General features: G+C 42.2%; 1 protein-coding gene across 2 annotated transcripts; it reads left to right on the plus strand.

Moving 5' to 3' along the window:
* The first annotated feature begins 8625 nt into the window (after nucleotides 1–8625).
* LOC129818174 (ADP-ribosylation factor-like protein 9) lies at nucleotides 8626–15435 on the plus strand. Of its 2 annotated transcripts, none has more exons than XM_055873857.1 (4): nucleotides 8626–8994; nucleotides 11988–12162; nucleotides 12540–12795; nucleotides 13121–13222. In XM_055873857.1, exons 1-4 carry the CDS (start codon nucleotides 8857–8859, stop codon nucleotides 13137–13139), a joined length of 588 nt encoding a protein of 195 aa, XP_055729832.1. In that variant the 5' UTR covers nucleotides 8626–8856; the 3' UTR covers nucleotides 13140–13222. The 2 variants fall into 2 exon arrangements, with proteins under 2 accessions (XP_055729832.1, XP_055729823.1); XM_055873848.1 differs by having other exon boundaries at nucleotides 8628–8994; nucleotides 12540–12715; nucleotides 13121–15435.
* Nucleotides 15436–16555: the final 1120 nt, after the last annotated feature.

Below are 16555 nucleotides of genomic sequence, written 5' to 3' on the forward strand. Positions count from 1 at the left end.
ACTATCTTGTCTCATCGCTACAACTCCCGTACGGGCTCGGGAGAGACGAAGGTCGAAAGCCACGCGTCCTCCGAAGAAGCCGCACTGCTTCTTAACACAGCGCGCCTCCAACCCGGAAGCCAGCCGCACCAATGTGTCGGAGGAAACACCGTGCACCTGGCCCCCTTGGTTAGCGCGCACTGCGCCCGGCCCGCCACAGGAGTCGCTGGAGAGCGATGAGACAAGGATATCCCTACCGGCCAAACCCTCCCTAACCCGGACGACGCTAGCCCAATTGTGCGTCGCCCCACGGACCTCCCGGTCGCGGCCGGCTGCGACAGAGCCTGGGCACAAACCCAGAGACTCTGGTGGCGCAGCTAGCACTGCGATGCAGTGCCCTAGACCACTGCGCCACCCGGGAGGCCCTTAAAACTCGTTTTTCAATCACTCCACAACTTTCTTGTTAACAAACTATAGTTTTGGCAAGTCGGTTAGGACATTTACTTTGTGGATGACACAAGTCATTTTTCCAACAATTGTTTACAGACAGATTATTTCACTTATAATTCACTGGATCACAATTCCAGTGTGTTAGAAATGTGCATACACTAAGTTGACTGTGCCTTTAAACAGCTTGGAAAATTCCAGAAAATGATGTCAAGGCTTGAGAAGTTTCTGATTGGCTAATTTACATATTTTGAGTCAATTGGAGGTGTACCTGTGGATATATTTCAAGGCCTACCTTCAAATTCCGTGCCTCTTTGCTTGACATCATGGGAAAATCAAAAGAAATCAGCCAAGACCTCAGGAAAAAAATTGTAGACCTCCACAAGTCTGGTTCATCCTTGGGAGCAATTTCCAAACGCCTGAAGGTACCACGTTCATCTGTACAAACAATAGTAATCAAGTTTAAACACCATGGGCCCACGCAGCCATCATACCGCTCAGGAAGGAGATGCGTTTTGTCTCCTGGAGATGAACGTACTTTGGTGCGAAAAGTGCAAATAAATCCCAGAACAACAGCAAAGGACCTTGTGAAGATGCTGGAGGAAACAGGTACAAAAGTATCTATATCCACAGTAAAATGAGTCCTATATCGACATAACCTGAAAGGCCACTCAGCAAGGAAGAAGCCACTGCTCCAAAAGCGCATTAAAAAAACTGACTATGGTTTGCAACTGCACATGGGGACAAAGATCGTACTTTTTGGAGAAATGTCCTCTGGTCAAATGAAACAAAAATAGAACTGTTTGGCCATAATGACCATTGTTATGTTTGGAGGAAAAAGGGGGAGGCTTGCAAGCTGAAGAACACCATCCCAACCGTGAAGCATGTGGGTGGCAGCATCATGTTGTGGGGGTGCTTTGCTGCAGGAGGGACTGGTGCACTTCACAAATATATGGCATTATGAGGCAGGAAAATTATGTGGATATATTGAAGCAACATCTCAAGACATCAGTCAGGAAGTTAAAACTTGGTCGCAAGTTTCCTAATCCTATAGAACATATGTGGGCAGACTGAAAAAGCATGTGCAAGCAAGGAGGCCTACAAACCTGACTCAGTTTACACCAGGTCTGTCAGGAGGAATGGGCCAAAATTCAACCAACTTTTTATGGGAAGATAGTGGAAGGCTACCCGAAAAGTTTGACCCAAGTTAAACAATTTAAAGGCAATGCTACCAAATACTAATTGAGTGTATGTAAACTTCTGACCCACTGGGAATGTGATGAAAGAAATAAAAGCTGAAAGAAATCATTCTCTCTACTATTATGCTTACATTTCACATTCTTGAAATAAAGTGGTGATCCTAAGTGACCTAAGACAGGGAATTTTTACTCGGATTAAATGTAAGGAATTGTGAAAAACGGAGTTTAAATGTATTTGGCTAAGGTGTATGTAAACTTCCGACTTCAACTGTACCATCATACATAACATTTATTCTAAATAATTCAGAGTAACAATGCACTTAGCAGGTCCTTATTGGGCCTGTGACTCGGGCAGATGCCCATATCGTCCTGCATTTTGGTATGCACTAAAGCTCGGTTAGTGTTTCATGTCAATCATTACGGCATGCATTGTTGGATTCAATTCTAGGTTAGTGTTTCATGTTAATCATGCATGTCTCTTACTGCATGCGTGGCTGTGTAGACGTACACGCAGATGTCTCATTTCAACCAAACACATTCCATATGATACTTTCCATTACAGAAGAATTGCACTTTGTCTATTCTTTACATACATCTCTTTTACATCTATTCATCTTGTCTTTAGATCCAACCATTTCTCCGCCATGTCCCTTCTCCCTGTTGAGTAACTTTTTTTCATTGGGGGGGGGGGGGGGGGGGGGGTTCAATGCCAAATGTCCAGCACAGGACAACCGGTCATCAGCATCTGGCTCTGAGGAGCCTTCCTTGGAAACGAGGCCTACCCCAAACTATTCAATAAAATTCCTTATTATATTCTCTCTGTTGTCATTCAGTTAAGCTTGTACTCGATTGAACCATATACATTTGCATAAAATAACTCGCCAACAGTAACTGTTTCACTGTTCAAGCTATACACCAAACCAATTTTCTCATTTTCAGGCTAACTTCAAATAATTAACTTGTAGCAACTATAACTATATACATTTGCATAAAATAACTCTCCAACAGTTACTCTTGAACCGTTCAAGGTAGAGACACCTAACCAACGTTCTCGTGTTCAGGCTATTCTATCCAATCAATCAGCCAATTAATACATTTTTCCATCTACCTACTTTTTCAACAGTATAACCAGTCACTACCCTTACTACTGCAGTCACTACCACTACTATAACTAACTTCAAACCATAAATACTTTTGAAAAAGCTAGCAAGCACACACATTTTCTTCAGGAAATGTACTTCTCTAGTTTGCTGTTTGATTTGGAATTAGGCCACCAAGTTTCAAAAAGGGAGGGCCATGGCAAACTAGATGATAAAGTTCTTGAAGGTGTTGCCAGAATGTTTTGCAGTGACTCAGTCTTTCACTGTAGTATTCAGCAAAGGAGTGACTATTTCTGAAATAAAACTATGGCAAATTGTTGCAGTTTATTTAAAAAAAAAAGATTTAACCTTTATTTAACCAGGTAGGCTAGTTGAGAACAAGTTCTCATTTACAACTGCGACCTGGCCAAGATAAAGCAAAGCAGTTCGACACATACAACAACACAGAGTTACACATGGAATAAACAAACATACAGTCAATAATACAGTAGAAAAAAAGTCTATATATATTGTGTGCAAATGAGGTAAGATAAGGTAGGTAAGGAAATAAATAGGCCATGGTGGCGAAGTAATTACAATATAGCAATTAAACACTGGAATGGTAGATGTGCAGAAGATGAATGTGCAAGTAGAGATACTGGGGTGCATAAAGAAATAAATACAGTATGGGGATGAGGTAGTTGGATGGGCTATTTACAGATGGGCTATGTACAGGTGCAGTGATCTGTGACCTGCTCTGACAGCTGGTGCTTAAAGCTAATGAGGGAGATATGTCTCCAGCTTCAGTGATTTTTGCAGTTCATTCCAGTCATTGGCAGCAGAGAACTGGAAGGAGAGGCGGCCAAAGGAAGAATTGGCTTTGGGGCAGTGAGATATACCTGCTGGAGCGTGTGCTACGGGTGGGTGCTGCTATGGTGACCAGTGAGCTGAGATAAGGCGGGGCTTTACCTAGCAAAGACTTGTAGATGACCTGGAGCCAGTGGGTTTGGCGAGTTTGCAGATAACATATTTTTTTTTTTTATGCATTTTATTTTCCCTGGAACCTAAATATGCTGAACTGCCCACAAATTCTGAAACATTGTCTAGGCCTACCCTAGACATTTGAAATAACAAAGTGAATCCTCTGTTCTACTGTTATGTTCTAATGTAACATTTTAACCTGAGGTCCGGATCTGATCATATATAGCATAATATTTGAAATAGCTTATCTATTTAATACTTTGAAGTAGGTCCAATTAAATATGCAATATGTAACTTTTTGGGCCACCCAACCAATTCGCAGAAAAGTGTGTTAGATCTGTCATTCTCATTGAAAGCAAGTCTAACAAGCGGTCTGTTCTATGTGCTATGTTTCATGTTCTTAAGTTTCGGTTTTGCATCTTTTACTTTCTGTTTTGTACACCAGCTGAAAATACAATATTTTGGGATATGGAAAATACATTTCACAGCGTTTTAGATGGTTTAGTCCCAAACTGAAATTGGCGAACTATTACAATTTTCGCAACCAGGAAATGGCACAATTTCTGCATAGTGAATCTTCAAATTAATTGTATTCTAATTTGTTGAATATGTTATTTAGGGAGTATGAAACCATCAAATGTTAAGAATTTATTTAAAAATTTGATCATATTACTCCAGTGCTAGCCTCCCTACACTGGCTTCCTGTTAAGGCAAGGGCTAATTTCAAGGTTTTACTGCTAACCTACAAAGCATTACAAGGGCTTGCGCCTACCTATCTTTCCAATTTGGTCCTGCCGTACATACCTACACATACGCTACGGTCACAAGATGCAGGCCTCCTAATTGTCCCTAGGATTTCTAAGCAAACAGCTGGAGGCAGGGCTTTCTCCTATAGAGCTCCATTTTTATGGAATGGTCTGCCTACCCATGTGAGAGACGCAGACTCGGTCTCAACCTTTAAGTCTTTACTGAAGACTCATCTCTTCAGTAGGTGCTATGATTGAGTGTAGTCTGGCCCAGGAGTGTGAAGGTGAACGGAAAGGCTCTGAAGCAACAAACAGCCCTTGCTGTCTCTGCCTGGCCGGTTCCCCTCGCTCCACTGGGATTCTCTGCCTCTAACCCTATTACAGGGGCTGAGTCACTGGCTTACTGGTGCTCTTCGATGCCGTCCCTAGGAGGCGTGCGTCACTTGAGTGGGTTGAGTCACTGATGTGGTCTTCCTGTCTGGGTTGGTGCCCTCCCTTGGATTGTGCCGTGGCGGAGATCTTTGTGGGCTATACTCGGCCTTGTCTCAGGATGGTAGGTTGGTGGTTGAAAATATCCCTCTAGTGGTGTGGGGGCTGTGCTTTGGCAAAGTGGGTGGGGTTATATCCTGCCTGTTTGGCCCTGTCCGGGGATATCATCAGATGGGGCCGCAGTATCTCCTGACCCTTCCTGTCTCAGTCTCCAGTATTTATGCTGCAGTAGTTTATGTGTCGGGGGGCTAGGGTCAGTCTGTTATATCTGGAGTATTTCTCCTGTCTTATCCGGTGTCCTGTGTGAATTTAAGTATGCTCTCTCTAATTCTCTCTTTCTTTCTCTCTTTCTTTCTCTCTCTCGGAGGACCTGAGCCCTAGGACCATGCCTCAGGACTACCTGGCATGATGACTCCTTGCTGTCCCCAGTCCACCTGGCCGTGCTGCTGCTCCAGTTTCAACTGTTCTGCCTGCGGCTATGGAACCCTGACCTGCTCACCGGACGTGCTACCTGTCCCAGACCTGCTGTTTTCAACTCTCTAGATACTGCAGGAGCGGTAGAGATACTCTCAATGATCGGCTATGAAAAGCCAACTGACATTTACTCTTGAGGTGCTGACTTGTTGCACCCTCGACAACCACTGTGATTATTATTATTTGACCATGCTGGTCATTTATGAACATTTGAACATCTTGGCCATGTTCTGTTATAATCTCCACCCGGCACAGCCAATAGAGGACTGGCCACCCCTCATAGCCTGGTTCCTCTCTAGGTTTCTTCCAAGGTTTTGGCCTTTCTAGGGAGTTTTTCCTAGCCACCGTGCTTCTACACCTGCATTGCTTGCTGTTTGGGGTTTTAAGCTGGGTTTCTGTACAGCACTTTGAGATATCAGCTGATGTAAGAAGGGCTATATAAATACATTTGATTTGATTTGATTCTGCAATGATCATGGAAATAAAATAATCACGAAATAGATTTTTTTAAATTGTTATGGCAAAGATTTTTGCTCATCCCACTAAGGGCAAATTATTCAATCTTGTTGTATTTTCTTATTTTTGGGGTTTTATGAATAAGCGTGTCATATCCCCTATTTGCACAAAATACCGTTTACCTGCTTGCAATGAAATACTTCAACCACCAGAAATAGTATGCTCGCATGGTCTCAAGTTTTCTAGAATCTAAGCACATTATCTTAATGTTTTTATTTAACCTTTATTTAAGAACAAATTCGTATTTACAATGATGGCCTACCAAAAGGCCAAAGGCCTACTGTGGGGAGGGGTGCTGGGATGAAGATTTTTTGTTATATATATATATCTATATATATATATATATATCTATATATCTATATATATATATATATATATCTATATATATATATCTATCTATATATCTATATATATATCTATATATCTATATATATATCTATATATATATATATATATCTATATATATATATATATATCTATATATATATATATATATCTATATATCTATCTATATATATCTATATATATCTATATATCTATCTATATATATCTATCTATATATATCTATCTATATCTATATCTATATCTATATATATATATATATATATATATATATATATAAAATATATAAAATATAGGACACAACACACATCATGACAAGAGAACAACACAAAGAGAGACCTAAGACAACTGGTCAAGTAAATGTTTTATAAATGGCAACTTTTGCGTAAAAACTGGCATATGCATGCTTTATTGCAAACTGACCCCTTGCCAATAGGCACAAGAGTAGAACAGAGTATTGAATTTGTATTATTGGTTGCTTACGCCAGCTGTGTCAGATCTATATGTGCTTTAAAGACAACTGGGAACTCTGAAAAAAAACGAGGTCATATCATGACGTCAGTGATCTTCAGGTCGGAAAGTCCGACTTCTAGAAAAATGCCAGAGTTTCGGACTTGGAATTCCAAGTTGGATTTAACCAGTCGGAGCTGTTCTTTTCCCTCCCAGAGTTCTCAGTTGTCTTGAACGCAATAAAGTCAGAAGTTGGAGATTTCCGTGTTCCCAGTTGCTTTGAACGCAGCATATGCAGAGAGGCTATGCCCAACATTTTATTCCACCCTATTTTTACTAGAATATTAACATTTTGTTAGGTTTTAAATCTGGAATAATGTGGAACTCTTCCGTTATAACAAAGGACACGAGCCAATTAAATAATTGGTTTGGTGAAAAATGTCTGTTGCTCTGTGTTGTGTGACAAGTGTGTGACGCCCTGCAATGGTGAGATTTTATTGAAGGTGTTCTTCATTTTTTTGACAATGATTTCACTGTCCACTGGTTACTTTAGTGTGGTTCACAAATGTTTTCAATATTTACTAATTTCACAACTGGAAGTGTTTTAAATATAGATCATTATGATCTGGTTATAAACTACAGTTCAAAAGAAAACAGGACATCTGTGACAGTAAATTGTACTGTAGGGAAAATATTTAGGCACTATTATATAGATAATATTTTTGTTATTTCAAGGGAACTGACATGCCCTTCTGCAATTACATTCAAAGTGAACTCAGAGGCTTCGTCCACAAAGTACAGTCGTGGCCAAAGGTTTTGAGAATGACACAAATATTAATTTTCACAAAGTCTGCTGCCTCAGTTTGTATGATGGCTATTTGCATATACTCCAGAATGTTATGAAGAGTGATCAGATGAATTGCAATTAATTGCAAAGTCCCTCTTTGCCATGCAAATGAACTGAATCTCCCAAAACATTTACACTGTATTTCAGCCCTGCCACAAAAGGACCAGCTGACCAGCTGTGTATCTGCACGCGCAGTGAGGCGAAGACTTCTAGAGGATGGCCTGGTGTCAATAAAGGGCAGCAAAGAAGCCACTTCTCTCCAGGAAAAACATCAGGGACAGACTGATATTCTGCAAAAGGTACAGGGATTGGACTGCTGAGGACTGGGGTAAAGTCATTCTCTCTGATGAGAGAATGACAACTTTCCGATTGTTTGGGGCATCCGGAAAAAAGCTTGTCCGGAGAAGACAAGGTGAGCGCTACCACCAGTACTGTATCATGCCAACTGTAAAGCATCCTGAGACCATTCATGTGTGGGGTTGCTTCTCAGCCAAGGGAGTGGGCTCACTCACAATGTTGCCTAAGAACACAGCCATGAATAAAGAATGGTACCAACACATCCTCCGAGAGCAACTTCTCCCAACCATCCAGGAACAGTTTGGTGACGAACAGTGCCTTTTCCAGCATGATGGAGCACCTTGCCATAAGGCAAAAGTGATAACTAAGTGCCTCGGAGAACAAAACATCGGTATTTTGGGTCCATGGCCAGGAAGCTCCCCAGACCTTAATCCCATTGAGAACTTGAGGTCAATCCCCAAGAGGCGGGTAGACAAACAAAACCCCACAAATTCTGACAAACTCCAAGCATTGATTATGCAAGAATGGGCTGCCATCAGTCAGGATGTGGCCCAGAAGTTAATTGACAGCATGCCAGGGCGGATTGTAGAGGTCTTGAAAAAGAAGGGTCAACACTGCAAATATTGACTCTTTGCATCAACTTCATGTAATTGTCAATACAACTATTTGACACTTATGAAATGCTTGTAATTATATTTCAGTATTCCATAGTAACATCTGACAAAAATATCTAAGACACTGAAGCAGCAAACTTTGTGAAAATTAATATTTGTGTCATTCTCAAAACTTTTGGCCAGTCAGTAGCTGTTGTTGCGCAGCCCGTACCCTCTGCTGTCGTCACGAATCGAACCGACTGAAGGGTACAAGGAGGGTGCTGACGGGGCTCTTTCCAATACAAACAAAGCGGAGAGATCAGGTGCACTCAAAAGTGGAAGTGATTAGATAATTTCATCCTTGGCTATCTGTTGTGTCCTGGAACGCAACATTATCCGGGCTTCCAGAAGTGCAACATGGTTCTGCTTCGGCACATATCCATCGCCCTAACTGCAGCGGTGGCTGCATTCGGGTCCGCGCTGTTTATCGCCTTAAATTATTTATACAGAAGGCGAATATGGTCTCCCGAAGCGGAATATTACATGATCAAAGAGGTAAGCTTTGCCATGTAGGAATGTTCAGTCGGCATAAGTTTATGGCTCTGTAACTGTTACAATCGGGGGACAGACGCACAGTTTTCACGGTTTATCTCTGGATTCTTTACGTGCCAGAGCGTTAAAGTTCTGAAGGGGAATGTGGAATCGAACGCATACAGGCATAGAGATGATTTAACGAATCACTTATGTATCGACATGGGGCCTTCCAGCCCAGAGAATGCAAATGACAATGATGCGCGTTCATCTCAGACCATGTTGATAAACTGACAATCTGACTTCACGTTGATAATGATGAAGGGTTTTGATAAAGAATGATGCACATAATGAGAATCATACAAGATTTACGGTCCAAGAAAGCTACAGTAGAAGAGAATACACACTAATAGTCTAATGTTAAAGTAGAAAATGCAAATCATTCCAAAGTAATTCACAGTCATAATAATACTTGAAGCATTTCCTCTGACTATAGCCTGCCCTATACGGACATTGGCATATTACCTGAAATTAACTAATATGATTTTCAGGAGCTCATTGGTCTTGATTCACACAAAGAGGCCAGATTAGACTACAGTTAATGTAATCGAACGAGAATTGCTGAGAAACTTGCTGACTCCTCAAATTTGCCTCTCACAAACCAATGATGTGGTATAGAGCTGATGTAACTAACATTGGTGCCATAACAACATTACATAGTGGTCAAAGTGCAAATGCAGTTATTGTGGCACAAGTAGACAGCTATTGGCGGTTTAGTTTATTAGGATCCCCATTAGCTACTGCAAATGCAGCAGCTACTCTTCCTGTGGTCCACATAAAACATACAAAGTACAGAACAGTAAGAGATAAGAACATCATAAGATATTACATTAAATTCAAAATAAAAATTAGAGTTATATATAGGAAAGACACTGAGAGACAACATACTATTTACACACTATTCATAAACACATTTTTATATTCTTATTTACTGTACAGTTAAATTAGATCTTTAGAAAGAGGAGATGAGCTGTGATACAATATGTTTTTCATCTGTTTTTTAAAGCTAAACTTGGATTTTGCCTGAGTAACCTCTGGTGGCAGAGCATTCCATGATGACATGGCTCTATACATAAGTGAGCGATTCATTAAATCTGTTTTTGGTTTGAGTACCGTGGGGTCACAACAACAGAGGCTGTTGCCTGCATTGCACACAAAAATGCAAGTGATTGTGAAATACTGCAGCATTATCTATACTTTACTGGTAATCCTACAGGGACAGATAGTGAAAAATACTGATGTACAGTGCCTTCAGAAAGTATTCAGACCCCTTGACTTCTTACACATTTTGTTACGTTATTGCCTTATTCTAAAATTGATCAAATCGTTTTCCCCCCTCATCAATCTACACACAATACCCCATAATGACAAAGCGAAAACAGGTTTAGATTTTTTTGCTAATTTATCAAATTTAAAAAAGCTGAAATATCACATTTATATAAGTATTCAGAACCTTTACTTAGTACTTTGTTGAAGCACCTTTGGCAGTGATTCCAGCCTCGAGCCTTCTTGGGTATGACGCTACAAGCTTGGCACACCTGTATTTGGGGAGTTTCTCCAATTTTTCACTGCAGATGCTCTCAAGCTGTCAGGCTGGATGGGTAGCGTTGCTGCACAGCTATTTTCAGGTCTCTCCAAAGATGTTCGATCGGGTTCAAGTCCAGGCTCTGGCTGGGCCATTCAAGGACATTGAGAGACTTGTCCCAAAGCCACTCCTATGTTGTCTTGGCTGTGTGCTTAGGGTCGTTGTTCTGTTGGAAGGTGAACCTTCACCCCAGTTTGAGGTCCTGAGCGATCTGGAGCAGGTTTTCATCAAGGATCTCACTGTACTTTGCGCCGTTCATCTTTCCCTCGATCATAACTAGTCTCCCAGTCCCTGCCGCTGAAAAACATCCCCACAGCATGATGCTGCCACCACCATGCTTCACCGTATGGATGGTGCCAGGTTTCCCTCAGACGTGACAATTGGCATTCAGGCCAAAGAGTTCAATCTTGGTTTCATCAGAGAATCCAGAGAATCTTATTTTTAGTCTTTAGGTGCCTCTTGGCAAGCTCCAAACGGGCTGTCATGTGCCTTTTACTAAGGAGTGGCTTCCGTCTGGCCACTCTACCATAAAGGCCTTGATGGTATTCCTCCTGAAAAGTTCTTCAATCTCCACAGAGGAACTCTAGAGCTCTGTCCGAGTGACCATCAGGTTCTTGGTCACCTCTCTAAGGCCCTTCTCCGATTGCTCAGTTTGGCCGGGCGGCCAGCTCCAGGAAGAGTCTTGGTGGTTCCAAACATCTTCCATTTAAGAATGATGGAGGTCACTGTGTTCTTGGGGGACCTTCAATGCTGCAGACATTTTTTGGTACCCTTCCCCAGATCTGTGCCTCGACATTCCTGTCTCGGGGCTCTACAGAAAATTCTATCGATCTCATGGCTTGGTTTTTGCTCTGACATGCACTGTCAACCGTGGGACCTTATATAGACATGTGTGTGCCTTTCCAAATCATGTCCAATCAATAGAATTTACCACAGGTGGACACCAATCAAGTTGTAGAAAGATCTCACAGATGATCATTGGAAACAGGATGCACCTGAGCTCAATTTTGAGTCTCATAGCAAAGAGTCTGAATACTTATGTAAGGTATTTCTGTTTTGTATTAAAAACCTGTTCTCGCTTTGTCATTATGGGGTATTGTGTGTAAATTGCTGAGGAATTTGGGGATTTTAATCCATTTTAGAATAGGGCTGTGATGTAACAAAATGTGGAAAAAGTCAAGGGGTCTGAATACTTTCCGAAGGCACTGTATGTAAACAAAACATGTTGCAGTTCTGCACTTTACAGGAGCAACAATGATCTATATATCTGTACCTTTGAGAAGAAAGAAAAATGGAATAAGATAACTTCATGTTGCTGTTGTGAGAGAACAGATGTTCTGATGGCATCCTGCTGTGTCTGCATGTTGAGCAGGAGGAGGATGGACAGCGCCAGGTGCTAGTCCTTGGCCTAGAAGGAGCTGGGAAGAGCAGTATGCTTCAGGGGCTGACAGCCACAGACGGAGACAAGAGAGGGCACTGCCGTCCCACCAGGGGCTTCAACTTTATAAGCCTCAGTGCCCCTGCCCGTCAGCTGGATTTCCTAGAAAGTAAGCTATGCAGTTTGCACAACAGATTTTTGCATATGCTTGCAGAGCAATTCAACTGGCCTGTAAGACTCCATGCAGAGTGCTTTAAGCCTTCTCTATCACCTTTAATTTTGTCACATGGATTTTAAACTATCAGATTAGCCCTGAAAATGCCAGTGGCTTTACCAAAAGCAATATAATCATGTGCCTTTGCTTAGACTCACTCATACGTTTGGACAACATGCATCATTTACCTTTTCTTGAGTGGAATAATTCATTTGGCCTTCTTGTAGTGTGTCAAACAAATAACAAAGTAGAAAACATAAGTTCATACATCTTCCTTATTGCCTAGCAACACCTCTCAAGTAAACTTCCTACCTCTGTCTGCTGTCTTCCAGTTGGAGGGGGTGAGGATTTGCGTATGTACTGGGCAGAGTACCTGGGGAAGACGCATGCCCTGGTGTACGTGGTTGACTCCTCTGATAGACGACGTCTCCCACAGGCCAAGGCTGAGCTGCATCGCCTCCTCAGACTGCACTCACAACTTCCTGTGGTGGTCCTGGGGAACAAACAAGTGACCTTGACTATTATACGGGCTTATACTGTCTATGGGCAGATTTCCATCGGAGATAGAAACACCAAGAGAATGGAAACGTATTCAATTTTTATCTAAACATGTTGATCTTAGTGTGGGCAATATGAGTGTCTCAGATATGGATACACGTATACTGGATACATGAATGCTCTCCAGTGAGCACATACTGTTAGTAACCCCTCACTTGAGCAGTGTTATAAAGAATTTGTAATACTGTTATAAGTGTGATGTTACAACTGTCATGACCAGTATTGTGACACATCCATGCATTGCTGTTTAGATTGTCAAACTGTTTTATTTATGATTTAGTCATTTTAGCAGGTGCTCATCACACCCAGTGTGACTTGATAGTAAACTTCACTGTCCGTCTTGTGTCCCCTCTAGGACAAGCCAAACGCATTGAGTGTGTCGGAGCTCCATGAAGCCCTGTCTCTGGGGGCGGTGGCTGACAAAAGGAGGCTGTTCCTACTGGCTGCCCAGCTAGGCTCAGATGGCCTGATTGTCTCCCGTAATCTGCAGGCCTTCCAGGACTTGCTCCTACAGCTCGTCTGACGCCCCAGGGCAGGAGTAGTGAAAAGGGGGTTGACCAGGCAGGTGGGATGGGGAAAGTGGTCCATTGATGTGCCCGTGTGGTAAGGACCAGTGGCAATTGGCCATGACTGTGTGTGAATACTTTTGAACTACAGTAGATCCTTCAGGGCCATCTGGAAGGCAGGGAGCGAAAATTGTTTGATACACAGTCAGGTCCATAATTATTGGCACCCTTGATAAAGATGAGCACAAAAGACTGTATAAAATAATAAATACTTTATATTTTATACTAATAAAGTTGCTCAAAGAGATTTTGTTTAACAAGTAATAAAAAATACATTTTTTTCAAAATAGACAAAAGATAGGGGACAAAATTATTGGCACCCCTGTTTTCAGTACCCTTGCGAGGATAACGACACTGAGCCTCTTTAAAAAGACTATGAGATTGGAGAACACATTAGGAAGGATCTTAGACCATTCCTTCATATAGAATCTTTCCAGATCCTTGATATCCTTAGTTTGCGCTTATGGACTGCCCTCTTCAATTCAAATAATGCTTCCATATGCTTCCCTTTTTCAACGCCAAACCCACCCCTGATGTGCATGGCCAAAGAGCTCCATTTCAAGTCATCTATGGTCAGATCACATGAAAATAGAGCTCTTTGGCCACGCAGACCAGAGGTATGTTTGGCATTTAAAAACAGAGACATATGCAGAAAAGTACCTCATACCTAAGGTAAAATATGGTGGTGGATTGTTGATGTTATGGGGCTATTTTGCTTCCACTGGTCCTGGAGCCCTTGTAACGCCAGTTAGCATTGTCTCTCGAAACTACCTTTTAACTTCCTTCATACTGGACACAGAGACACAAAAATGCTATCCATGAGTTTGGAAAGTAGCGCTCACAAACCAAAAGTGGTCCCTGAAAATTGCGTACATACACTATATATACAAAAGTATGTGGACACCCCTTTAAATTAGAGGATTCGGCTATTTCAGCCACACCCGTTCCTGACAGGTGTTTAAAATGTTTTGTTATTATTAATAAAAACATATGTAAGACAGTTGTATTGCAAACATTTTTTTATACACTGCTCAAAAAAATAAAGGGAACACTTAAACAACACAATGTAACTCCAAGTCAATCACACTTCTGTGAAATCAAACTGTCCACTTAGGAAGCAACACTGATTGACAATAAATTTCACATGCTGTGGTGCAAATGGAATAGACAAAAGGTGGAAATTATAGGCAATTAGCAAGACACCCCCCAAAACAGGAGTGATTCTGCAGGTGGTGACCACAGACCACTTCTCAGTTCCTATGCTTCCTGGCTGATGTTTTGGTCACTTTTGAATGCTGACGGTGCTCTCACTCTAGTGGTAGCATGAGACGGAGTCTACAACCCACACAAGTGGCTCAGGTAGTGCAGTTCATCCAGGATGGCACATCAATGCGAACTGTGGCAAAAAGGTTTGCTGTGTCTGTCAGCGTAGTGTCCAGAGCATGCAGGCGCTACCAGGAGACAGGCCAGTACATCAGGAGACGTGGAGGAGGCCGTAGGAGGGCAACAACCCAGCAGCAGGACCGCTACCTCCGCCTTAGTGCAAGGAGGTGCACTGCCAGAGCCCTGCAAAATGACTTCCAGCAGGCCACAAATGTGCATGTGTCAACATATGGTCTCACAAGGAGTCTGAGGATCTCATCTCGGTGCCTAATGGCAGTCAGGCTACCTCTGGCGAGCACATGGAGGGCTGTGCGGCCCCACAAAGAAATGCCACCCCACACCATGACTGACCCATCGCCAAACCGGTCATGCTGGAGGATGTTGCAGGCAGCAGAACGTTCTCCACGGCGTCTCCAGACTCTGTCACGTCTGTCACATGTGCTCATGTGCTCAGTGTGAACCTGCTTTCATCTGTGAAGAGCACAGGGCGCCAGTGGCGAATTTGCCAATCTTGGTGTTCTCTGGCAAATGCCAAACGTCCTGCACGGTGTTGGGCTGTAAGCACAACCCCCACCTGTGGACGTCGGGCCCTCATACCACCCTCATGGAGTCTGTTTCTGACCGTTTGAGCAGACACATGCACATTTGTGGCCTGCTGGAGGTCATTTTGCAGGGCGCTGGCAGTGCACCTCCTTGCACAAAGGCGGAGGTAGCGGTCCTACTGCTGGGTTGTTGCCCTCCTATAGCCTCCTCCACGTCTCCTGATGTACTGGCTTGTCTCCTGGTAGCGCCTGCATGCTCTGGACACTACGCTGACAGACACAGCAAACCTTTTTGCCACAATTCGCATTGATGTGCCATCCTGGATGAACTGCACTACCTGAGCCACTTGTGTGGGTTGTAGACTCCGTCTCATGCTACCACTAGAGTGAGAGCACGGCCAGCATTCAAAAGTGACCAAAACATCAGCCAGGAAGCATAGGAACTGAGAAGTGGTGTGTGGTCACCACCTGCAGAATCACTCCTGTTTTGGGGGGTGTCTTGCTAATTGCCTATAATTTCCACCTTTTGTCTATTCCATTTGCACAACAGCATGGGAAATTTATTGTCAATCAGTGTTGCTTCCTAGGTGGACAGTTTGATTTCACAGAAGTGTGATTGACTTGGAGTTACATTGTGTTGTTTAAGTGTTCCCTTTATTTTTTTGAGCAGTGTATATATATATATTGTAGAGCACGGTCAGTACCATGAAATTGGCTTGTCCCTCAAGTCAGGTGTCATTGTTTAGAGACATTTTGAGTTTAAAAATATATTTTTCTCCCTCTTTAAATGTCATAATACAACGAAAAGTATTACAGTTATTTAGTGGACTACTTAAATTAAAATATCAAATAAATATTACAAATAATTTACAAGTAATAGCTGTCCCTCAATTTCATGTCACTGGTGTTAAAATGTATAAAAACCACCAAAACTTTGAAAAAATACAACATCCTTGCCAAATTCTTCCTGGATCAAAGGTTCATTGGAGACGGCACTGTTTTGAAAAGCACATGGTGAGTGTGTACTCTTCATATGTTAACAATTTGATGATTAACTTGGTGATTTCATGCAAAGACTTAAGATGTGTCACTGGTGTTATACAGTTTATAGAAAGGGGAAAGGAAATTGGATTAAAATTAAAATTGCATGATTAAGTGATTTATTTACAATTTAAGAAGTGTTGTTTGAGCAACAGTGGCCGCCATCTTAGATATGCCATCTTGTCTGCAGATTTGTCACTGGCGTTATCACTGGTGTTACTGTTCTTGCTGGTAACACCAGGGACATGACAATAACGC

This window comes from Salvelinus fontinalis, chromosome 2 (assembly GCF_029448725.1).
Source record: "Salvelinus fontinalis isolate EN_2023a chromosome 2, ASM2944872v1, whole genome shotgun sequence".
NCBI classification, from domain to species: Eukaryota; Metazoa; Chordata; class Actinopteri; order Salmoniformes; family Salmonidae; genus Salvelinus; species Salvelinus fontinalis.